Source organism: Heterodontus francisci, chromosome 4, assembly GCF_036365525.1.
Source record: "Heterodontus francisci isolate sHetFra1 chromosome 4, sHetFra1.hap1, whole genome shotgun sequence".
Lineage (NCBI taxonomy): Eukaryota > Metazoa > Chordata > Chondrichthyes > Heterodontiformes > Heterodontidae > Heterodontus > Heterodontus francisci.
In genome coordinates this window covers 8310978-8336137 of record NC_090374.1, presented here as the reverse complement: position 1 = coordinate 8336137, position 25160 = coordinate 8310978, and the positions used below count along the sequence as shown (strand labels likewise).

The 25160-nt window shown below is 51.6% G+C and overlaps 1 protein-coding gene across 2 annotated transcripts in view; it reads left to right on the top strand.

The window, feature by feature from the left end:
* The window catches only part of LOC137368880 (succinyl-CoA:3-ketoacid coenzyme A transferase 1, mitochondrial-like), a 134878-nt gene that overhangs the window by 28045 nt on the left and 81673 nt on the right, over positions 1 to 25160 (top strand). For both annotated transcript variants that reach the window (XM_068029112.1, XM_068029113.1), the window contains exons 9-11: positions 6961 to 7009; positions 13186 to 13258; positions 14208 to 14283. In XM_068029112.1, coding sequence (XP_067885213.1) covers positions 6961 to 7009; positions 13186 to 13258; positions 14208 to 14283 — 198 coding nt within the window. The remainder of the gene's footprint in view (positions 1 to 6960; positions 7010 to 13185; positions 13259 to 14207; positions 14284 to 25160) is intronic.

Sequence of the window (25160 nt, the reverse complement as noted above, 5' to 3'; positions counted from 1 at the left end):
TCCCAACTTAACCTCGACAACTGAGTGGCTTGCTAGGCCTTTTCAGAGGGCAGTTAAGAGTCAGCCGTATTGCTGTGTGTCTGGAGTCGCATGTGGGTCAGACTGGGTAAGGACAGCAGATTTTCTGGCAGTTTCATGGCTGCCATTACTGAGACTGGCTTTTTATTCCAGATTTAGAGTCATAGAGTGATACAGCACTGAAACAGGCCCTTCGGCCCACCGAGTCTGTGTGGACCATCAACCACCCATTTATACTAATCCTACATTAATCCCATATTCCCTACCACCTCCCCACCTTCCCTCAATTCTCCTACCACCTCCCTACACTAGGGGCAATTTACAATGGCCAATTTACCAATGGCTGTGGGAGGAAACTGGAGCACCCGGAGGAAACCCACACGGTTACAGGGAGAACTTGCAAACTCCACACAGGCAGTACCCAGAACCGAACCCGGGTCGCTGGAGCTGTGAGGCTGCGGTGCTAACCACTGCGCCACTGTGCCGCTCATTTATTTAATTAACTGAATTTAAGTTCCCCAACTGCTGTGGTGTGATTTGAACTCCCATCCTGGATTACTAGTCCAGTTACATAATCACTATGCTACTGTTCCAAGACAGTGTGCATCCTCCATCCTGAGGCAATGAAAGTCGTTGAGACCTTTGAGTCACACTCTGTTCTGCAATCTCTCCTGAGATTGGGCATGATTTTGGTGGACTGAGAGAAAACTTCGAGTCATTTGCATAGAGTCATTTATATAGTCATTTATGGCACAGAAAGAGGCCATTCAGCCCATCGGATCCATGCCTTTCTGTTCCCAAGTTATTTTGCTTTGTGGGTTCCAGTCTCGGGAGTGCTCCTGTGCAGAACCAGTGGGATTTTATGGCTGGCCAGCAGCAGACTGGGTCTTGGTGGCAGGAATCGCACTGGGAGCTCACCGTTCCTGTGACCCCCAGGAAACTAGGACAGGGATCAGGCAGTGTGAGAAGGGCAGGGAGATGCCTGTTGTATCACAATACTGCTGTTGGGAGGAGAATATCGGCCACTAGAGCAGATGCTGCTGTTTATTTGGTGAATCTTACCTGGAGGAGCTGGGTTATCTGGCAGGTGTCGCGCAGTCCCAAGATAGTGAGAGCTGGAAGAGGGTCAGAGGTCAAGCTGCCAGAAAGCACCTATCGAGACAAGTTGTGGAACTAGTACGTGGAGTGAGCATATCTTTCTTTTGAGAGAGTCACATTGCAAGTTCTGAGCAGAAAAATGTGATTTACCTTGTGAGCAGGGACAGAATGGTGTTTTATCAGTGTCTTTTTGTTTGAGGAGTGATGCGAGATTTAGTTGAAGCATGTTATAAATGTTTATTTTGAGATACAGCACTGAAACAGGCCCTTCGGCCCACCGAGTCTGTGCCGACCAACAACCACCCATTTATACTGACCCGACAGTAATCCCATATTCCCTACCACCTACCTATACTAGGGGCAATTGACAATGGGCAATTTACCGATCAACCTGCAAGTCTTTGGCATGTGGGAGGAAACCGGAGCACCCGGAGGAAACCAACGCGGTCACAGGGAGAACTTGCAAACTCCACACAGGCAGTACCCAGAATCAAACCCGGGACCCTGGAGCTGTGAGGCTGCGGTGCTAACCACTGTGCCACTGTGCCGCCCATAGAGTCATTTACAGCACAGAAAGAGGCCATTCAGCCCATCTGATCCATGCCTTTCGTTCCCAAGTTATTTTGCTTTGTGGGTTCCAGTCTCGGTAGTGCTCCTGTGCAGAACCAGTGGGATGACACGACTGTGTTGCTCTACTTGTTCACCTCATTGTAAAATAAACCAGTTTGTTGATGGACATTTCACCCCACCTCACTAAATTATTCATCAGTCCTCCACGTGATATCAAGAAACGACTGAAGGCACTGGATACTGCAAAGGCTACAGGCCCGCACAACATTCCGGCAATAGTACTGAAGACCTGTGCTCCAGAACTTGCCGCGCCCCTAGCCAAGCTGTTCCAGTACAGCTACAACACTGGCATCTACCCGGCAATGTGGAAAATTGCCCAGGTATGTCCTGTACACAAAAAACAGGACAAGTCCAACCCAGGCAATTACTATCCAATCTACTCATCAGTAAAGTGATGGAAGGTGTCATCAACAGTGCTTAGCGATAACCTGCTCAGTGATGCTCAGTTTGGGTTCCGCCAGGGCCACTCAGCTCCTGACTTCAGTACAATCTTGGTTCAAACATGGACAAAAGAGCTGAACTCAAGAGGTGAGGTGAGAGTGACTGCCCTTGACATCAAGGCAGCATTTGACCGAGTTTGGCATCAACGAGCCCTAGCAAAACTGAGGTCAATGGGAATCGGGGAAAACCCTCCACTGGCTGGAGTCATACCTAGCGCAAAGGAAGATGGTTGTTGGAGGTCAATCATCTGAGCTCCAGGACATCACAGCAGGAGTTCCTCATGGTAGTGTCCTGGGCCCAACCATCTTCAGTCTCTTCATCAATGACCTTCCCTCAATTGAAGGACTGAAGCAGTCTGTGTAGAACAAAGAACAAAGAAAATTACAGCACAGGAACAGGCCCTTCGGCCCTCCAAGCCTGCACCGATCCAAATCCTCTATCTAAACATGACGCCTATTTTCTAAGGGTCTGTATCTCTTTGCTTCCTGCCCATTCATGTATCTGTCTAGATACATTTTAAAAGACGCTATCGTGCCCGCGTCTACCACCTCCACTGGCAACGCGTTCCAGGCACCCACCAACCTCTGCGTAAAGAACTTTCCACGCATATCCCCCCTAAACTTTTCCCCTCTCACTTTGAACTCGTGACCCCTAGTAATTGAATCCCCACTCTGGGAAAAAGCTTCTTGCTATCCACCCTGTCTATACCTCTCATGATAAAGTACACCTCAATCAGGTCCCCCCTCAACCTCCGTCTTTCTAATGAAAATAATCCTAATCTACCCAACCTCTCTTCATAGCTAGCGCCCTCCATACCAGGCAACATCCTGGTGAACCTCCTCTGCACCCTCTCCAAAGCAGCTATATCCTTTTGGTAATGTGGCGACCAGAACTGCACGCAGTATTCCAAATGTGGCCGAACCAAAGTCTTATACGACTGTAACATGACCTGCCAACCCTTGTACTCAATACCCCGTCCGATGAAGGAAAGCATGCCGTATGCCTTCTTGACCACTCTATTGACCTGCGTTGCCACCTTCAGGGAACAATGGACCTGAACACCCAAATCTCTCTGTACATCAATTTTCCCCAGGACTTTTCCATTTATTGTATAGTTCACTCTTGAATTGGATCTTCCAAAATGCATCACCTCGCATTTGCCCTGATTGAACTCCATCTGCCATTTCTCTGCCCAACTCTCCAGTCTATCTATATTCTGCTGTATTCTCTGACAGTCCCCTTCACTATCTGCTACTCCACCAATCTTAGTGTCATCTGCAAACCTGCTAATCAGACCACCTATACTTTCCTCCAAATCATTTATATATATCACAAACAACAGTGGTCCCAGCACGGATCCCTGTGGAACACCACTGGTCACACGTCTCCATTTTGAGAAACTCACTTCCATTTTCTCTGACTCCACGCATAACTTTCCTCCTTTGCCCTTGAGTGGGCCAAACCTTTCTCTAGTTACCCTCTTGCTCCTTATATATGAATAAAAGGCTTTGGGATTTTCTTTAACCCTGTTTGCTAAAGATATTTCATGACCCCTTTTCGCCCTCTTAATTCCTCATTTCAGATTGGTCCTACATTCCCGATATTCTTCCAAAGCTTCGTCTTTCCTCAGCCGCCTAGACCTTATGTATGCTTCCTTTTTCCTCTTAGCTAGTTTCACAATTTCACCTGTCATCCATGGTTCCCTAATCTTGCCATTTCTATCCCTCATTTTCACAGGAACATGTCTCTCCTGCACGCTAATGAACCTCTCTTTAAAAGCCTCCCACATATCACATGTGGATTTACCTTCAAACAGCTGTTCCCAATCTACATTCCCCAGCTCCTGCCGAATTTTGCTATAGTTGGCCTTCCCCCAATTTAGCACTCTTCCTTTAGGACCACTCTCATCTTTGTCCATGAGTATTCTAAAACTTACGGAATTGTGATCACTATTCCCAAAGTAGTCCCCTACTGAAACTTCAACCACCTGGCCGGGCTCATTCCCCAACACCAGGTCCAGTATGGCCCCTTCCCGAGTTGGACTATTTACATACTGCTCTAGAAAACCCTCCTGGATGCTCCTTAGAAATTCTGCTCCATCTAGACCTCTAACACTAGAAATTCAGCAAGACCTGGACAATATCCAGGCTTGTGCTGATAAGTGGCAAGTAACATTCACACCACACAAGTGCCAGGCAATGACCATCTCCAACAAGAGAGAATTTAACCATCTCCCCATGACATTCAATGGCATTACCATCGCTGAATCCCCCACAATCAACATCCTCGGGGCTACCATTGACCAGAAACTGAACTGGAGTAGCCATATAAATACCGTGGCTACAAGAGCAGGTCAGAGGCTAGGAATCCTGAGGCGAGTAACTCACCTCCTGACTCCCCAAAGCCTGTCCACCATCTACAAGGCACAAGTCAGGAGTATGATGGAATACTCTCCACTTGCCTGGATGGGTGCAGCTCCAACAACACTCAAGAAGCTCGACACCATCCAGAACAAAGCAGCCCGCTTGATTGGCACCCCATCTACAAACATTCACTCCCTCCACCACCGACGCACAGTGGCAGCAGTGTGTACCATCTACAAGATGCACTGCAGCAATGCACCAAGGCTCCTTAGACAGCACCTTCCAAGCCCACGATCTCTACCAACTAGAAGGACAAGGGCAGCAAATGGTTTGGAACACCACCACCTGCAAGTTCCCCTCCAAGTCACACACCATCCTGACTTGGAACTATATCGCCGTTCCTTCACTGTCGCTGGGTCAAAATCCTGGAACTCCCTTCCTAACAGCACTGTGAGTGTACCATCTCACATGGACTGCAGCGGTTCAAGAAGACAGCTCACCACCATCTTCTCAAGGGCAATTAGAGATGGACAATAAGTGCTGGCCTTGTCAACGATGCCCCCATCCCATGAACAAATTATTTAAAAAGTGATTCTTCTGGCTTGGCATCTGCTTAACATGGTTTCTGAAAAAATCTGGGAACAGTGCAGTTCGTGCTTTACTCCTCCCAAAGTAACATTCCCAATTCCTGTTGAGGCCAGGGACTTCCCAAAAGGAAATGGGAAAGTAATTTCCTCTTTCTATCCCACTTGCCCTCCCCCACTCCCCACCACCTCGTGCTGTATTTGTGATATTAGTTGATGGGCTACTTCGCGGTGAATCACCGTCTTTGTCTTGCATGCCTCACCGATGTTACTGAATTTATATTTGCAAATTAGGCTTATGGAATGACAAGTTTGAAAATAATACCAGAGCAGAGGAGATACATTTGTGGGAAGTCGTGCTTAGGTGGCACCGAACATGGATTTGGAGAGACCGTCAGTTGAAGGAGAAAGGGAATGAGAGATGAGGAGCTCCAGAGGTCCTGAACAAGAGGGAGTTTGAGTAGTAGTGAGCCTTGATTTTAAAACTGTGTGGGAAGTGGGTGTAGGTTAGGTTATTTACTGTCCTAAGAGGCACAAGACAGGAAAGTTTAGTGAGGTATTGATCAAGTAGTGAATGATTCTTCCACGTTGTCTCAGAGTCTGGCGTAGCTTTACAACTTGAACTGAGACACAAAATGGAGAAAAAAACATCTTCACACGAAGGATAATCTCATATGATGCCCCGAAGCCCCGAGGCTGGAATCTCCTGTGATTTGCCCCCTTCCCAGGGCAGTAGGCGGAGTGAAATGAGTCTGAGGGTGGTTATTCCTGTCTCTCTCGTCTATTCCAGGCTCTCAATTTCACTCGTGCCCAGTCCGACATGCAGTGGCTGCCATTGTAACTCCCTCACTACTTCCTGAGTGTCCTTGGCCTGGTGCTGGAGTGAGTGAGATGCCGTGAAGCAGCTGGTGATGAAGGGGCAGGGGACTGTGGATCTGCCAGTGCTCAAGCAGTCTTTGGAGTGGCCTGCTCCCTCCTTCCAGGGATCCCCCTCTCCCCCCATAATGTGAGAAAAGAGCTAAAAAGGACTGAAACTGCCCCACACCCTGTAAACCCGCACCCCCCCCAGTCACTCTCCAACTCAATGGTCCCGCCCACCAGCAGCCAGGACACCACAATGAAGCTAAATAAACCCAATAAATATATAAATCTTCTGGTCAGTTGAGGAAGTAGCAGCTGAATGTGAGGGTTCTGCAGTGGTCTGAGAGGGTGCAGAAAGCAGCCACTATCTTTGGTGACGGTTTTCCAGTTTTTAACCTGCTGCCTCACGGTTTGCCACAGCTCCTGTTGGTACCTGTGGTTTCCGCTCGTGGACACCGGGTGTCCGGCGAGGAGGCTCCTCTTCATTTGTGTTTCTCCAGAGGGAGAGAGGAGAATGTTCAAAGCAGCTTAGCAGGATGGGCACGGCTTCGTGAGGGAGGGGAATTGTTCCCTGTAATAATACAATTAAATAAAGTGTCGTCAGAGACGGGCAAAAGCCCTTGTAGTGGGCAAAATAAATTTGTTATATTACGATGAAGTATTTTGATCAGTATCACAGCTTCTGTAAACGGTACCAGGAAGGCAGTCAGTTCCCTTTTGAATATTTTGGTGCTTTTTGAAGAGTTGCAAATTGTCAAGTGCTCAGAATGAAAGAGGAAACAGTTAGTGCAGGAGGCATCCGGGGAATTCTGGTAGAAATCGGAAGATAAGCTGAGCCAAAGGCTGAAGTTGCCTGGGAATCTGGGACATGGGCACAATGGAGGGAGGGAGTGAGCTGACAGCTGAGGGTGAGGCCGGTGCTTTCCATATTTGTATCCACGCAGTAACGATGACTATCTTCACAGGGTCCATATCCGCTGGAGGGAGAGGAGGACGCAGACCTGATTAATGCAGGTGAGAGCCATGGAGCAACAAGAGGAAGGTGTTAGTGATCTCCAGCACATGGAGTCCATCCAGTCCCCGCGCACTGGGACTCTGTAACCCGGTCCCCGCGCACTGGGACTCTGTAACCCGGTCCCCGCGCACTGGGACTTTCTGGAACCCGGTCCCCGCGCACTGGGACTCTCTGGAACCCGGTCCATGCTCACTGGGACTCTCTGTAACCCGGTCCCCGCGCACTGGGACTCTCTGTAACCCGGTCCCCGCGCACTGGGACTCTCTGTAACCCGGTCCCCGCGCACTGGGACTCTCTGTAACCCGGTCCCCGCGCACTGGGACTCTCTGTAACCCGGTCCCCGCGCACTGGGACTCTCTGTAACCCGGTCCCCGCGCACTGGGACTCTCTGGAACCCGGTCCCCGCGCACTGGGACTCTCTGGAACCCGGTCCCCGCGCACTGGGACTCTCTGGAACCCGGTCCCCGCGCACTGGGACTCTCTGGAACCCGGCCCCCGCGCACTGGGACTCTCTGGAACCCGGCCCCCGCGCACTGGGACTCTCTGGAACCCGTCCCCGCGCACTGGGACTCTCTGGAACCCGGTCCCCGCGCACTGGGACTCGCTGGAACCCGGTCCCCGCGCACTGGGACTCTCTGGAACCCGGTCCCCGCGCACTGGGACTCTCTGGAACCCGGTCCCCGCGCACTGGGACTCTCTGGAACCCGGTCCCCGCGCACTGGGACTCTCTGGAACCCGGTCCCCGCGCACTGGGACTCTCTGGAACCCGGTCCCCGCGCACTGGGACTCTCTGGAACCCGGTCCCCGCGCACTGGGACTCTCTGGAACCCGGTCCCCGCGCACTGGGACTCTCTGGAACCCGGTCCCCGCGCACTGGGACTCTCTGTAACCCAGTCCCCGTTCACTGAGATTCTCTGTAACCCAGTCCCTGTGCACAGGGACTCTTTTTGTAACCCGGTCCCCGCTCTGTGGGACTCTCTGCAACCCGGTCCCCGCTCACTGGGCTCTCAGCAACAAAGAACAGTACTGCACAGGAACAGGCCATTAGGCCCTCCAAGCCTTCGCCGATCTTGATGCCTGCCTAAACACCTTCTGCACTTCCGGGGTCCATATCCCTCTATTCACTTCCTATTCATATATTTGTCAAGATGTCTCTTAAACGTCGCTATCGTATCTGCTTCCACCACCTCCCCTGGCAGCAAGTTCCAGGCACTCACCACCCTCTGTGTAAAAACCGTGCCTCGCACATCCCCTCTAAACTTTGCCCCTCGCACCTTAAACCTATGTTCCCGAGTAACTGACTCTTCCACCCTGTGAAAAGCTTCTGACTATCCACTCTGTCCATGCCGCTCATAACATTTTAAACCTCTATCATGTTGCCCCTCCACCTCCGTCGTTCCAGTGAAAACAATCCGAGTTTTTCCAACCTCTCCTCATAGCTAATGCCCTCCAGACCAGGCAACATCCTGGTAAACCTCCTCTGTACCCTCTCCAAATCCTCCACGTCCTTCTGGTAGTGTGGCAACCAGAATTGCACGCAATATTCTAAGTGTGGCCTAACTAAGGTTCTGTACAGCTGCAACATGACTTGCCAATTTTTATACTCTTTGCCCCGACCGATGAAGGCAAGCATGCCGTATGCCTTCTTGACTACCTTATCCACCTGCATTGTCACTTTCAGTGACCTGTGGACCTGTACGCCCAGATCTCTCTGCCTGTCAATACTCCTAAGGGTTCTGCCATTTACTGTATACCTCCAACCTGCATTAGACCTTCCAAAATGCATTACCTCACATTTGTCCGGATTAAACTCCATCTGCCATTTCTCTGCCCAAGTCTCCAACCGATCTATATCCTGCTGTATCCTCTGACAATCCTCATCACTATCCGCAACTCCACCAACCTTTGTGTCGTCCGCAAACTTACTAATCAGACCAGCTACATTTTCCTCCAAATCATTTATATATACTACAAACAGCAAAGGTCCCAGCACTGATCCCTGCGGAACACCACTAGTCACATCCCTCCATTCAGAAAAGCACCCTTCCACTGCTACCCTCTGTCTTCTATGACCGAGCCAGTTCTGTATCCATCTTGCCAGCTCACCTCTGATCCCGTGTAACTTCACCTTTTGTACCAGTCTGCCACGAGGGACCTTGTCAAAGGCTTTACTAAAGTCCATATAGACAACATCCACTGCCCTTCCTTCATCAATCATCTTCGTCACTTCCTCAAAAAACTCAATCAAATTAGTGAGACACGACCTCCCCTTCTCAAAACCATGCTGCCTCTCGCTAATAAGTTCGTTTGTTTCCAAATGGGAGTAAATCCTGTCCTGAAGAATCCTCTCTAATAATTTCCCTACCATTGATGTAAGGCTCACCGGCCTATAATTTCCTGGATTATCCTTGCGACCCTTCTTAAACAAAGGAACAACATTGGCTATTCTCCAGTCCTCTGGGACCTCACCTGTAGCCAATGAGGATGCAAAGATTTCTGTCAAGGCCCCAGCAATTTCTTCCCTTGCCTCCCTCAGTATTCTGGGGTAGATCCCATCAGGCCCAGGGGAATTATCTACCTTAATGCTTTGCAAGACACCCAACATCTCCTCCTTTTTGATAATGAGATGACTGAGACTATCTACACTCCCTTCCCTCGGCTCATCATCCACCAAGTCCTTCTCCTTGGTGAATACTGATGCAAAGTACTCATTTAGTACCTCACCCATTTCCTCTGGCTCCACACATAGATTCCCTTCTCTGTCCTTGAGTGGGCCAACCCTTTCCCTAGTTATCCTCTTGCTTTTTATATATGCATAAAAAGCCTTGGGATTTTCCTTAATCCTGATTGCCAATGACTTTTCATAACCCCTTTTAGCCCTCCTGACTCCTTGCTTAACTTCCTTCCTACTGTCTTTATATTCCTCAAGGGATTTGTCTGTTCCCAGCCTTCCAGCCCTTACGAATGCTTCCTTTTTCTTTTTGACTAGGCTCACAATATCCCGTGTTATCCAAGCTTCCCGAAACTTGCCAAACTTGTCTTTCTTCCTCACAGGAACATGCTGGTCCTGGATTCTAATCAGCTGACGTTTGAAAGACTCCCACATGTCAGATGTTGATTTACCCTCAAACAGCCGCCCCCAATCTAAATTCTTCAGTTCCTGCTTAATATTGTTATAATTATCCTTCCCCCAATTTAGCACCTTCACCCGAGGACTACTCTTATCCTTATCCACAAGTACCTTAAAACTTATGGAATTATGGTCACTGTTCCCGAAATGCTCCCCCACTGAAACTTCGACCACCTGGCCGGGCTCATTCCCCAATACCAGGTCCAGTATGGCCCCATCCCTAGTTGGACTATCTACATATTGTTTCAAGAAGCCCTCCTGGATGCTCCTTACAAATTCTGCCCCATCCAAACCCCTAGCACTAAGTGAGTCCCAGTCAATATTGGGGAAGTTAAAATCACCCACCACTACAACCCTGTTACCTTTACATCTTTCTAAAATCTGTCTACATATCTGCTCCTCTACCTCCCGCTGGCTGTTGGGAGGCCTGTAGTAAACCCCCAACATCGTAACCTTTCCTATTCCTGAGCTCCACCCATATTGCCTCGCTGCACGACCCCTCTGAGGTGTCCTCCCGCAGTACAGCTGTGATATTCTCCTTAACCAGTAATGCAACTCCCCCACCCCTTTTACATCCCCCTCTATCCCGTCTGAAGCTTCTAAATCCTGGAACATTTAGCTGCCAATCCTGTCCTTCCCTCAACCAAGTCTCTGTAATAGCAACAACATCATAGTTCCAAGTACTAATCCAAACTCTAAGTTCATCTGCCTTACCTGTTATACTTCTCGCATTGAAACAAATGCACTTCAGACCACCAGTCCCGCTGTTCTCCGCAACATCTCCCTGCCTGCTCTTCCTCTTAGTCTTACTGACCTTATTTACTAGTTCCTCCTCATTTACTTCACTAGCTGTCCTACTGCTCTGGTACCCACCCCCCTGCCACACTAGTTTAAACCCTCCCGAGTGACACTAGCAAACCTCGCAGCCAGGATATTTGTGCCCTTCCAGTTTAGATGCAACCTGTCCTTCTTGTACAGGTCCCATCTGTCCCTGAAGAGATCCCAATGGTCCAGATATCTGAAACCCTCCCTTCTACACCAGCTGCTCAACCACGTGTTTAGCTGCACTATCTTCCTATTTCTAGCCTCACTGGCACGTGGCACAGGGAGTAATCCCGAGATTACAACCCTAGAGGTCCTGTTTTTTAACTTACTACCTAACTCCCCCTGCAGGACCTCATCACTCTTCCTGCCTATGTCATTGGTACCGATGTGTACCACAACATCTGGCTGTTCACCCTCCCCCTTCAGAACGCCCTCATTCCGTTCAGAGACATCCTTGACCCTGGCACCAGGGAGGCAACATACCTTCCTGGAGTCTCTTTCACGTCCACAGAAGCGCCTATCTGTGCCCCTGACTATAGAGTCCCCTATAACTATTGCTCTTCTGCGCTTTGTCCCTCCCTGCTGAACAACAGTGCCAGCCGTGGTGCCACTGCTCTGGCTGCTGCTGTTTTCCCCTGATAGGCCATCCCCCTGAACAGTATCCAAAACGGTATACTTGTTAGAGAGGGGGATAGCCACAGGGGATTCCTGCACTGACTGCCTGCCTCTTCTAGTGGTCACCCATCTATCTGCCTGCACCTTGGGTGTAACCACTTCTCTAAAACTCCTGTCTATGACGCTTTCCGCCACCTGCATGCTCCAAAGTGCATCAAGTTGCCGCTCCAACTGATCCATGTGGTCTGTGAGGAGCTGCAACTGGGTACACTTCCTGCAGATGTAGTCGCCCGGAACGCTGGAAGCATCACAGACTTCCCACATCTCACAGGTGAAGCACTTCACCCCTCTAACTGACATTTCTATCACTAATTAGTTAATTGATATAAAATAAATAAATAATTATTAAATCCTTAAATACTTATATATATAATAGTTATTAAACCCGGTCCCCATTCACTGGGACTCTCTGTAACCTAGTCCCCGTTCACTGGGACTCTCTGGAACCCGGTCCCCGTTCACTGGGACTCTCTGTAACCTCGTCCCCGTTCACTGGGACTCTCTGGAACCCGGTCCCCGTTCACTGGGACTCTCTGGAACCCGGTCCCCGTTCACTGGGACTCTCTGGAACCCGGTCCCCGTTCACTGGGACTCTCTGTAACCCGGTCCCCGTTCACTGGGACTCTCTGGAACCCGGTCCCCGTTCACTGGGACTCTCTGGAACCCGGTCCCCGTTCACTGGGACTCTCTGGAACCCGGTCCCCGTTCACTGGGACTCTCTGGAACCCGGTCCCCGTTCACTGGGACTCTGTAACCCGGTCCCCGTTCACTGGGACTCTCTGTAACCCGGTCCCCGTTCACTGGGACTCTCTGGAACCCGGTCCCCGTTCACTGGGACTCTCTGGAACCCGGTCCCCGTTCACTGGGACTCTCTGTAACCCGGTCCCCGTTCACTGGGACTCTCTGGAACCCGGTCCCCGTTCACTGGGACTCTCTGTAACCCGGTCCCCGTTCACTGGGACTCTCTGGAACCCGGTCCCCGTTCACTGGGACTCTCTGGAACCCGGTCCCCGTTCACTGGGACTCTCTGGAACCCGGTCCCCGTTCACTGGGACTCTCTGGAACCCGGTCCCCGTTCACTGGGACTCTCTGGAACCCGGTCCCCGTTCACTGGGACTCTCTGGAACCCGGTCCCCGTTCACTGGGACTCTGTAACCCGGTCCCCGTTCACTGGGACTCTCTGTAACCCGGTCCCCGTTCACTGGGACTCTCTGGAACCCGGTCCCCGTTCACTGGGACTCTCTGTAACCCGGTCCCCGTTCACTGGGACTCTCTGGAACCCGGTCCCCGTTCACTGGGACTCTCTGGAACCCGGTCCCCGTTCACTGGGACTCTCTGGAACCCGGTCCCCGTTCACTGGGACTCTCTGGAACCCGGTCCCCGTTCACTGGGACTCTCTGGAACCCGGTCCCCGTTCACTGGGACTCTCTGTAACCCGGTCCCCGTTCACTGGGACTCTCTGGAACCCAGTCCCCGTTCACTGATTACGGATTCTTATGGTTTGGTCCCCAGGCTGGTGCTGAATCTTTGTGTTTCTGATTGTAGGTAAAGAGACGGTCACTGTGCTGCCTGGTGCTTCCTTCTTCTCCAGTGATGAATCTTTCGCCATGATCCGAGGGTAGGTGCTGATCACTGCTGTGGTACCTGCTTTTTAATTAGTTCAATCCGTAATTGCCCTTGAGAAGGTGGTGATGAGCTGCCTTCTTGAACCGCTGCAGTCCATGTGGGTTAGGTACACCCACAGTGCTGTTAGGAAGGGAGTTCCAGGATTTTGACCCAGCGACAGTGAAGGAACGGCGATATAGTTCCAAGTCGGGATGCTGTGTGGTTTGGAGGGGAACTTGCAGGTGGTGGTGTTCCCATGCATCTGCTGCCCTTGTCCTTCTTGGTGATAGAGGTCACGGTTTTGGAAGGTGCTGTCTAAGGAGCCTTGGTGCATTGCTGCCCTGCATCTTGTAGATGGTACACACTGCTGCCACTGTGCGTCGGTGGTTGAGGGAGTGAATGTTTGTGGATGGTGTGCCAATCAAGCGGGCTGCTTTGTTCTGGATGGTGTTGAGCTTCTTGAGTGTTGTTGGAGCTGCACCCATCCAGGCAAGTGGAGAGTATTCCATCATACTCCTGACTTGTGCCTTGTAGATGGTGGACAGGCTTTGGGGAGTCAGGAGGTGAGTTACTCGCCTCAGGATTCCCACCCTGATCTGCTCTGGTAGCCACGGTATTTATGTGGCTACTCCAGTTCAGTTTCTGGCTAGCGCTGGACTGATACCTGTCCATGTCCGTCGGTAAGTACAAACATCATTTCTAAATGAAGAGACTATGGATTGGATTCCGCTTCAGGTCTGCAGTACGAGGACCAGGCCAGGAGTCCTGGGTATGGGGTTGGGGTTGGCGGGGTGGCCCCGGATACAGGGTTGGGTGGGTGTGTGCCAGGGTACAGGGTGGTGTGGGGCGTTCTAGAGGCACAAAGATACATGGGGGGTGCCCAGGGCCCAGACTGAGGCCTTGTATTGATGTGTTTTTCTCAATGAAATGGTTATCCATGTCTCCGTGTTTCCTTTTTCCAGGGGTCATGTGAATATGACTATGCTTGGTGGGATGCAGGTGTCTAAGTTTGGGGATTTAGCGAATTGGATGATTCCGGTGCGTGAGTATTAACAGTTGTTACACATGTGAATATTCAGAGTTGTTTTTGATATAACATTACTTGTTGAAATGAGTTATACTGCTGCAGGATCAGTTACACTGATCGAGGACTGAGTGGGGAACTGATCTGAGAGTGGAGTAAATCGTGAGCTGTGGGTCACACTCTGACACTTATGGTTTGTACTGGGACCTCATTTTCTTATTTATATCACTGGGTGGGAGTTTCCTGGGCTTTGGGATTCTGATGTCAAGCCCGCGTGGGGGTCCCGTACCCGCCCTCGAAACCTTCCTCCGAATTGGCCAACTGCGTGCTCACTGTGCTGTTAAGGACAGTGCGTGCACTCCGGAGGCTCCTTGTCCAATCAGAGGGCCCACAACAACGTCAGGCCAGCAGCCTCAATGGGAGAGGTGGGCGCTTCCGAGGCAGGCAGGCTAGGGTGCCTCAACATGGAGGCTGCCTCAGTTACCGGAATAGAAATGAACAATTAAAGAGGCCCAAAGCTGATGGGACCATCAAGGTGGAGGGAGACTGAGAGGACCACAGCCGTCATCCCCACGGCCCCGTTAATGGGGCGTGGAGCCTCCAGTCAGAACCCCTCTGGCCTGCTGCCAGTAGGATGCCTCTATTGAGCTGGTGACTCTGTACACGGTGGGGGAAGGGGGTCCCTGGTAGGGAGCCCTCTGACTCTGGTTAAACACCAGCACCAGCACACATTGGCCAATAAGTGGAGTGTTATGACCAGGTGAGAAAGAGGTCAAGGGTTCCCTTTCAGCTTTCACCTGGTCTTACTGTAACAAGGTTTAATTTTAAACACACCGTGTTTTTAGCTCCCCCTTAGTGAATCCTTGTTCACCGCTTTCCAATTATAAAGCAAAGAAACCAGCACAAGCAGACTTTCTTAGGTTTAAAGAAGAAAGATTGAAATTTATTAAACATGAACTGAAACTCTAATTCAGTTAACGCCTATGGATACACTTACATGCAGGTAGGGACAGAAACGAGCAGAATAAATAAAGTGGAAAAGTTTGAGGCAATATCTGAAGAGTTTTTGTTACGGTTCTTTGAGCTGACTGTAGAGTCCTTGATTGTAAGTAGATCTTGCTTTTTGTTGGGGCCCAGTATTCTTCTTAAACCTGTCGGAGATTATTCTCTCTTGGGGTTCATGTGTCTTCAGTGGGTTTTGGTGTTTCATGAGAAAGAGATGGGAGCAGACAGACAGGCAGGAGAGGCTGTGGTGAGCCAGCCAGGAGAGTTCTTCTCAGTCCAGGAGCAAAACGCATTCAGACACTGTCTCGACAATTTAAAACTTCCCAAGTTGACCAGCAGGGTAGTCACATGACTGACTGGTATAATCACTTCTGGCTTTGTTGATTGTGTGTCAGGGAATGGTCCTTTTGTCTACAAACACTGTCTGTTAATATGCAAAAATGTCTTTCCAGCCAGGGGCCTGGAAACTCCTTGTCACAGGCCTTCTCTTCGTCCCAGCAACAATTTGAAATTTCATGTCTATGTGGTGAAATTCATAATGCCTCATCCTTGACAGATGGGGGCCTGCACGACAGGAGCCTTAGTTTAGTTTAGTTTAGTGATACAGCACTGAAACAGGCCCTTCGGCCCACCGAGTCTGTGCCGACCATCAACCACCCATTTATACTAATCCTACACTAATCCCATATTCCTACCACATCCCCACCTTCCCTCAATTCCCCTACCACCTACCTATACTAGGGACAATTTATAATGGCCAATTTACCTATCAACCTGCAAGTCTTTGGCATGTGGGAGGAAACCGGAGCACCCGGAGGAAACCCACGCAGACACAGGGAGAACTTGCAAACTCCACACAGGCAGTACCCAGAATTGAACCCGGGTCGCTGGAGCTGTGAGGCTGCGGTGCTAACCACTGCGCCACTGTGCCGCCCATCTCCATGAGGTAGGCAGTGATCCAGATTGTAGTCCACCCTGGGAAAGTTCCCCCTAGGGGAGGAATGCACAGGGGGCCATCCCAATGTGGCTCCAGACCCTGTCTCCACAGGGCCGGGAAAATTCAGCCCATTGTCTTTGCCCCCCACCCCCCCACAAACACTGTTCCCAAACCATTGACTTCATCCCTCTTCCTCACCATGTTCAGAGGCTGAACCAGACTGGTCGCAAACTGAGTGTCACCATGACGAGGACCGCCTTTCTCCACCTCGGAAATATCGCCTGGTCCACCCCTGTCTCAGCTCATCTGCTGCTGAAGCCCTCATTCCTGCTTTTTTTAACCTCTAGACTTGACTTTTGCAACACATTCATTGGAACATAGGACTTGGGAGCAGGATTAGGCCATTCGGCCCTTCGGGATTTGGTTGAGGTCTCAATGCCACTTTCCTGTCTGACCCCCATAACCCTTGACTCCCTTGTCTATCAAAAATCTATCTAACTCAGCCTTGAATAAATTCAATGACCCAGCCTCCACTGCTTTCTGGGGAAGAGAATTCCACAGACTAATGATCTTCAGAGAAATAGTTTCTCTTCATCTCCATCTTAAAAGGGAGACCTCTTATTCTTAAACTGTGTCTCCCAGTTCTAGTCTCCCCCACGAGGGGAAACATCCTCCTGGTATCCACTATATCAAGTCTCCTCCTGCCATAAACTTGAGGTCATCCAAAACTCTGCTGCCCATGACCTTACTGGCATCAAGTCCATTCCCCCATCACCCCTGTGCCCGCCGACCTATCCTGACCGCTGACCTACACTGACCGCTGACCTACACTGACTCCCGTTCAAGCAATGTCTCACTTTTCAAATTCTCATCCTTGTTTTCCAATCCCTCCATGGCCTCGCCCCTCCCTATCTTTGTAATTTCCTCCAGCCCGACATCCCTCCAAGATATCTACATTCCTCGAATTCTGTTTTTTAGAGACTGTTGAGATTTTAATCACTCTGCCATTGGTGGCCATGCCTTCAGTTGCCGAGGTCCCAGTCTCTGGAATATCCTCACTTTCCTCCTTTAAGACATGCCTTAAAACCTACCTCTTTGACCAAGCTTTTGGTCATCTGACCTAATATCTCCTTATATGGCTTGGTGTCTAATCATGCTTCTGTGAAATGCCTTGGGACATTTTATTACATTAAAGTCACTATATAAATACAAGCTGTTGTTATCTCCCTGAGGGGGCAGACAGACAGACACCAGTCAGAGTGTAGATATCTCCGAGGGGGCAGACAGACAGACACCAGTCAGAGTGTAGATATCTCCCTGAGGGGGCAGACAGACAGAGACCAGTCAGAGTGTAGATATCTCCGAGGGGGCAGACAGACAGACACCAGTCAGAGTGTAGATATCTCCCTGAGGGGGCAGACAGACAGACACCAGTCAGAGTGTAGATATCTCCGAGGGGGCAGACAGACAGACACCAGTCAGAGTGTAGATATCTCCCTGAGGGGGCAGACAGACAGACATCAGTCAGAGTGTAGATATCTCCGAGGGGGCAGACAGACAGACACCAGTCAGAGTGTAGATATCTCCGAGGGGGCAGACAGACAGACACCAGTCAGAGTGTAGATATCTCCGAGGGGGCAGACAGACAGACGCCAGTCAGAGTGTAGCTATCTCACTGAGGGGGCAGACAGACAGACACCAGTCAGAGTGTAGATATTTCTGAGGGGGCAGACAGACAGACACCAGTCAGAGTGTAGATATCTCCGAGGGGGCAGACAGACAGACACCAGTCAGAGTGTAGATATCTCCTTAAGGGGGCAGACAGACAGACGCCAGTCAGAGTGTAGATATTTCCCTGAGGGGGCAGACAGACAGATGCCAGTCAGAGTGTAGATATCTCCCTGAGGGGGCAGACAGACAGATGCCAGTCAGAGTGTAGATATCTCACTGAGGGGGCAGACAGACAGACACCAGTCAGAGTGTAGATATCTCCTTGAGGGGGCAGACAGACAGACGCCAGTCAGAGTGTAGATATCTCCGAGGGGGCAGACAGACAGACACCAGTCAGAGTGTAAATATCCCTGAGAGGGCAGACAGACAGACACCAGTCAGAGTGTAGATATCTCCCTAAGGGGGCAGACAAATGCCAGTCAGAGTGTAGATATCTCCGAGGGGGCAGACAGACAGATGCCAGTCAGAGTGTAGATATCTCCCTGAGGGGGCAGACAGATGCCAGTCAGAGTGTAGATATCTCCCTAAGGGGGCAGACAGACGCCAGTCAGAGTGTAGATATCTCCCTAAGGGGGCAGACAGACGCCAGTCAGAGTGTAGATATCTCCCTGAGGGGGCAGACAGACAGATGTCAGTCAGAGTGTAGATATCTCCGAGGGGGCAGCCAGATGCCAGTCAGAGTGTAGATATCTCCCTGAGGGGGCAGACAGATGCCAGTCAGAGTGTAGATATCTCCCTGAGGGGGCAGACAGACAGATGCCAGTCAGAGTGTAGATATCTCCCTGAGGGGGCAGACAGACTGATGCCAGTCAGAGTGTAGATATCTCCCTGAGGGGGCAGACAGACTGATGCCAGTCAGAGTGTAGATATCTCCCTGAGGGGGCAGACAGACTGATGCCAGTCAGAGTGCAGATATCTCCCTGAGGGGGCAGACAGATGCCAGTCAGAGTGCAGATATCTCCCTGAGGGGGCAGACAGACAGATGCCAGTCAGAGTGTAGATATCTCCCTGAGGGGGCAGACAGACTGATGCCAGTCAGAGTGTAGATATCTCCCTGAGGGGGCAGCCAGATGCCAGTCAGAGTGTAGATATCTCCCTGAGGGGGCAGACAGATGCCAGTCAGAGTGTAGATATCTCCCTGAGGGGGCAGACAGATGCCAGTCAGAGTGTAGATATCTCCCTGAGGGGGCAGACAGATGCCAGACAGAGTGTAGATATCTCCCTGAGGGGGCAGACAGACTGATGCCAGTCAGAGTGTAGATATTTCCCTGAGGGGGCAGACAGATGCCAGTCAGAGTGTAGATATCTCCCTGAGGGGGCAGACAGATGCCAGTCAGAGTGTAGCTATCTCCCTGAGGGGGCAGACAGATGCCAGTCAGAGTTTGATATCTCCCTGAGGGGGCAGACAGATGCCATTCAGAGTGTAGATATCTCCCTGAGGGGGCAGACAGATGCCAGTCAGAGTGTAGATATCTCCCTGAGGGGACAGACAGACAGATGCCAGTCAGAGTGTAGATATCTCCCTGAGGGGGCAGACAGACAGATGCCAGTCAGAGTGTAGATATCTCCGAGGGGGCAGACAGATGCCAGTCAGAGTGTAGATATCTCCCTAAGGGGGCAGACAGACGCCAGTCAGAGTGTAGATATCTCCGAGGGGGCAGACAGATGCCAGTCAGAGTGTAGATATCTCCGAGGGGGCAGACAGATGCCAGTCAGAGTGTAGATATCTCCCTGAGGGGGCAGACAGGCAGATGCCAGTCAGAGTGTAGATATCTCCCTGAGGGGGCAGACAGACTGATGCCGGTCAGAGTGTAGATATCTCCCTGAGGGGACAGACAGATGCCAGTCAGAGTGTAGATATCTCCCTGAGGGGGGAGACAGACTGATGCCAGTCAGAGTGTAGATATCTCCCTGAGGGGGCAGACAGATGCCAGTCAGAGTGTAGATATCTCCCTGAGGGGGGAGACAGACTGATGCCAGTCAGAGTGTAGATATCTCCCTGAGGGGGCAGACAGATGCCAGTCAGAGTGTAGATATCTCCCTGAGGGGGCAGACAGACAGATGCCAGTCAGAGTGTAGATATCTCCCTGAGGGGGCAGACAGACAGATGCCAGTCAGAGTGTAGATATCTCCCTGAGGGGGCAGACAGACTGATGCCAGTCAGAGTGTAGATATCTCCCTGAGGGGGCAGACAGATGCCAGTCAGAGTGTAGATATCTCCCTGAGGGGGCAGACAGATGCCAGACAGAGTGTAGATATCTCCCTGAGGGGGCAGACAGACTGATGCCAGTCAGAGTGTAGATATTTCCCTGAGGGGGCAGACAGATGCCAGTCAGAGTGTAGCTATCTCCCTGAGGGGGCAGACAGATGCCAGTCAGAGTTTGATATCTCCCTGAGGGGGCAGACAGACTGATGCCAGTCAGAGTGTAGATATCTCCCTGAGGGGGCAGCCAGATGCCAGTCAGAGTGTAGATATCTCCCTGAGGGGGCAGACAGATGCCAGTCAGAGTGTAGATATCTCCCTGAGGGGGCAGACAGACTGATGCCAGTCAGAGTGTAGATATCTCCCTGAGGGGGCAGACAGACTGATGCCAGTCAGAGTGTAGATATCTCCCTGAGGGGGCAGACAGATGCCAGTCAGAGTGTAGATATTTCCCTGAGGGGGCAGACAGATGCCAGTCAGAGTGTAGCTATCTCCCTGAGGGGGCAGACAGATGCCAGTCAGAGTTTGATATCTCCCTGAGGGGGCAGACAGATGCCAGTCAGAGTGTAGATATCTCCCTGAGGGGGCAGACAGATGCCAGTCAGAGTGTAGATATCTCCCTGAGGGGGCAGACAGACAGATGCCAGTCAGAGTGTAGATATCTCCCTGAGGGGGCAGACAGACAGATGCCAGTCAGAGTGTAGATATTTCCCTGAGGGGGCAGACAGATGCCAGTCAGAGTGTAGATATCTCCCTGAGGGGGCAGCCAGATGCCAGTCAGAGTGTAGATATCTCCCTGAGGGGGCAGACAGATGCCAGTCAGAGTGTAGATATCTCCCTGAGGGGGCAGACAGACTGATGCCAGTCAGAGTGTAGATATCTCCCTGAGGGGGCAGACAGATGCCAGTCAGAGCTTGATATCTCCCTGAGGGGGCAGACAGATGCCAGTCAGAGCTTGATATCTCCCTGAGGGGGCAGACAGATGCCAGTCAGAGTGTAGATATCTCCCTGAGGGGGCAGACAGATGCCAGTCAGAGTGTAGATATCTCCCTGAGGGGGCAGACAGACAGATGCCAGTCAGAGTGTAGATATCTCCCTGAGGGGGCAGACTGATGCCAGTCAGAGTGTAGATATCTCCCTGAGGGGGCAGACAGATGCCAGTCAGAGTGTAGCTATCTCCCTGAGGGGGCAGACAGATGCCAGTCAGAGTGTAGATATCTCCCTGAGGGGGCAGACAGACAGATGCCAGTCAGAGTGTAGATATCTCCCTGAGGGGGCAGACAGACAGATGCCAGTCAGAGTGTAGATATCTCCCTGAGGGGGCAGACTGATGCCAGTCAGAGTGTAGATATCTCCCTGAGGGGGCAGACAGATGCCAGTCAGAGTGTAGATATCTCCCTGAGGGGGCAGACAGATGCCAGTCAGAGTGTAGATATCTCCCTGAGGGGGCAGATGCCAGTCAGAGTGTAGCTATCTCCCTGAGGGGGCAGACAGATGCCAGTCAGAGTGTAGCTATCTCCCTGAGGGGGCAGACTGATGCCCGTCAGAGTGTAGATATCTCCCTGAGGGGGCAGATGCCAGTCAGAGTGTAGCTATCTCCCTGAGGGGGCAGACTGATGCCCGTCAGAGTGTAGATATCTCCCTGAGGGGGCAGACAGATGCCAGTCAGAGTTTGATATCTCCCTGAGGGGGCATACAGATGCCAGTCAGAGTGTAGATATCTCCCTGAGGGGGCAGACAGACAGATGCCAGTCAGAGTGTAGATATCTCCCTGAGGGGGCAGACAGATGCCAGTCAGAGTGTAGATATCTCCCTGAGGGGGCAGACAGACAGATGCCAGTCAGAGTGTAGATATCTCCCTGAGGGGGCAGACAGACAGATGCCAGTCAGAGTGTAGATATCTCCCTGAGGGGGCAGACAGACAGATGCCAGTCAGTGTAGATATCTCCCTGAGGGGGCAGACAGATGCCAGTCAGAGTGTAGATATCTCCCTGAGGGGGCAGACAGACAGATGCCAGTCAGAGTGTAGATATCTCCCTGAGGGGGCAGACAGACAGATGCCAGTCAGTGTAGATATCTCCCTGAGGGGGCAGACAGACAGATGCCAGTCAGTGTAGATATCTCCCTGAGGGGGCAGACAGATGCCAGTCAGAGTGTAGATATCTCCCTGAGGGGGCAGACAGACAGATGCCAGTCAGAGTGTAGATATCTCCCTGAGGGGGCAGACAGACAGATGCCAGTCAGAGTGTAGATATCTCCCTGAGGGGGCAGACTGATGCCAGTCAGAGTGTAGATATCTCCCTGAGGGGGCAGACAGATGCCAGTCAGAGTGTAGCTATCTCCCTGAGGGGGCAGACTGATGCCCGTCAGAGTGTAGATATCTCCCTGAGGGGGCAGATGCCAGTCAGAGTGTAGCTATCTCCCTGAGGGGGCAGACAGATGCCAGTCAGAGTTTGATATCTCCCTGAGGGGGCATACAGATGCCAGTCAGAGTGTAGATATCTCCCTGAGGGGGCAGACAGACAGATGCCAGTCAGAGTGTAGATATCTCCCTGAGGGGGCAGACAGATGCCAGTCAGAGTGTAGATATCTCCCTGAGGGGGCAGACAGACAGATGCCAGTCAGAGTGTAGATATCTCCCTGAGGGGGCAGACAGACAGATGCCAGTCAGAGTGTAAATATCTCCCTGAGGGGGCAGACAGACAGATGCCAGTCAGTGTAGATATCTCCCTGAGGGGGCAGACAGATGCCAGTCAGAGTGTAGATATCTCCCTGAGGGGGCAGACAGACAGATGCCAGTCAGAGTGTAGATATCTCCCTGAGGGGGCAGACAGACAGATGCCAGTCAGAGTGTAGATATCTCCCTGAGGGGGCAGACAGACAGATGCCAGTCAGTGTAGATATCTCCCTGAGGGGGCAGACAGACAGATGCCAGGCAGAGTGTAGATATCTCCGAGGGGGCAGACAGATGCCAGTCAGAGTGTAGATATCTCCCTGAGGGGGCAGACAGATGCCAGTCAGAGTGTAGATATCTCCCTGAGGGGGCAGACAGACAGATGCCAGTCAGAGTGTCGATATCTCCGAGGGGGCAGACAGACTGATGCCAGTCAGAGTGTAGATATCTCCGAGGGGGCAGACAGACAGATGCCAGTCAGAGTGTAGATATCTCACTGAGGGGACAGACAGACAGATGCCAGTCAGAGTGTAGATATCTCCCTGAGGGGGCAGACAGACAGACACCAGTCAGAGTGTAGATATCTCCGAGGGGGCAGACAGACAGTCGCCAGTCAGAGTGTAAATATCCCTGAGGGCAGACAGACAGACACCAGTCAGAGTGTAAATATCCCTGAGAGGGCAGACAGACAGACACCAGTCAGAGTGTAGATATCTCCCTGAGGGGGCAGACAGACAGACGCCAGTCAGAGTGTAGATATCTCCCTAAGGGGGCAGACAAACGCCAGTCAGAGTGTAGATATCTCCGAGGGGGCAGACAGACAGACAGATGCCAGTCAGAGTGTAGATATCTCCCTGAGGGGGCAGACAGATGCCAGTCAGAGTGTAGATATCTCCCTGAGGGGGCAGACAGATGCCAGTCAGAGTGTAGATATCTCCGAGGGGGCAGACAGACAGATGCCAGTCAGAGTGTAGATATCTCCCTGAGGGGGCAGACAGATGCCAGTCAGAGTGTAGATATCTCCCTAAGGGGGCAGACAGACGCCAGTCATGAGTGTAGATATCTCCCTGAGGGGGCTGACGGATGCCAGTCAGAGTGGAGATATCTCCCTGAGGGGGCAGACAGACAGATGTCAGTCAGAGTGTAGATATCTCCGAGGGGGCAGACAGATGCCAGTCAGAGTGTAGATATCTCCGAGGGGGCAGACAGATGCCAGTCAGAGTGTAGATATCTCCCTGAGGGGGCAGACAGATGCCAGTCAGAGTGTAGATATCTCCCTGAGGGGGCAGACAGATGCCAGACAGAGTGTAGATATCTCCCTGAGGGGGCAGACAGATGCCAGTCAGAGTGTAGATATCTCCCTGAGGGGGCAGACAGATGCCAGTCAGAGTGTAGATATCTCCCTGAGGGGGCAGACAGACAGATGCCAGTCAGAGTGTAGATATCTCCCTGAGGGGGCAGACAGACAGATGCCAGTCAGAGTGTAGATATCTCCCTGAGGGGGCAGACAGACAGATGCCAGTCAGAGTGTAGATATCTCCCTGAGGGGGCAGACAGACTGATGCCAGTCAGAGTGTAGATATCTCCCTGAGGGGGCAGCCAGATGCCAGTCAGAGTGTAGATATCTCCCTGAGGGGGCAGCCAGATGCCAGTCAGAGTGTAGATATCTCCCTGAGGGGGCAGACAGACTGATGCCAGTCAGAGTGTAGATATTTCCCTGAGGGGGCAGACAGATGCCAGTCAGAGTGTAGCTATCTCCCTGAGGGGGCAGACAGATGCCAGTCAGAGTGTAGCTATCTCCCTGAGGGGGCAGACAGATGCCAGTCAGAGTGTAGATATCTCCCTGAGGGGGCAGACAGATGCCAGTCAGAGTGTAGATATCTCCCTGAGGGGGCAGACAGACAGATGCCAGTCAGAGTGTAGATATCTCCCTGAGGGGCAGACAGACAGATGCCAGTCAGAGTGTAGATATTTCCCTGAGGGGGCAGACAGATGCCAGTCAGAGTGTAGATATCTCCCTGAGGGGGCAGCCAGATGCCAGTCAGAGTGTAGATATCTCCCTGAGGGGGCAGACAGATGCCAGTCAGAGTGTAGATATCTCCCTGAGGGGGCAGACAGACTGATGCCAGTCAGAATGTAGATATTTCCCTGAGGGGGCAGACAGATGCCAGTCAGAGTTTGATATCTCCCTGAGGGGGCAGACAGATGCCAGTCAGAGTGTAGATATCTCCCTGAGGGGGCAGACAGATGCCAGTCAGAGTGTAGATATCTCCCTGAGGGGGCAGACAGACAGATGCCAGTCAGAGTGTAGATATCTCCCTGAGGGGGCAGACAGACAGAT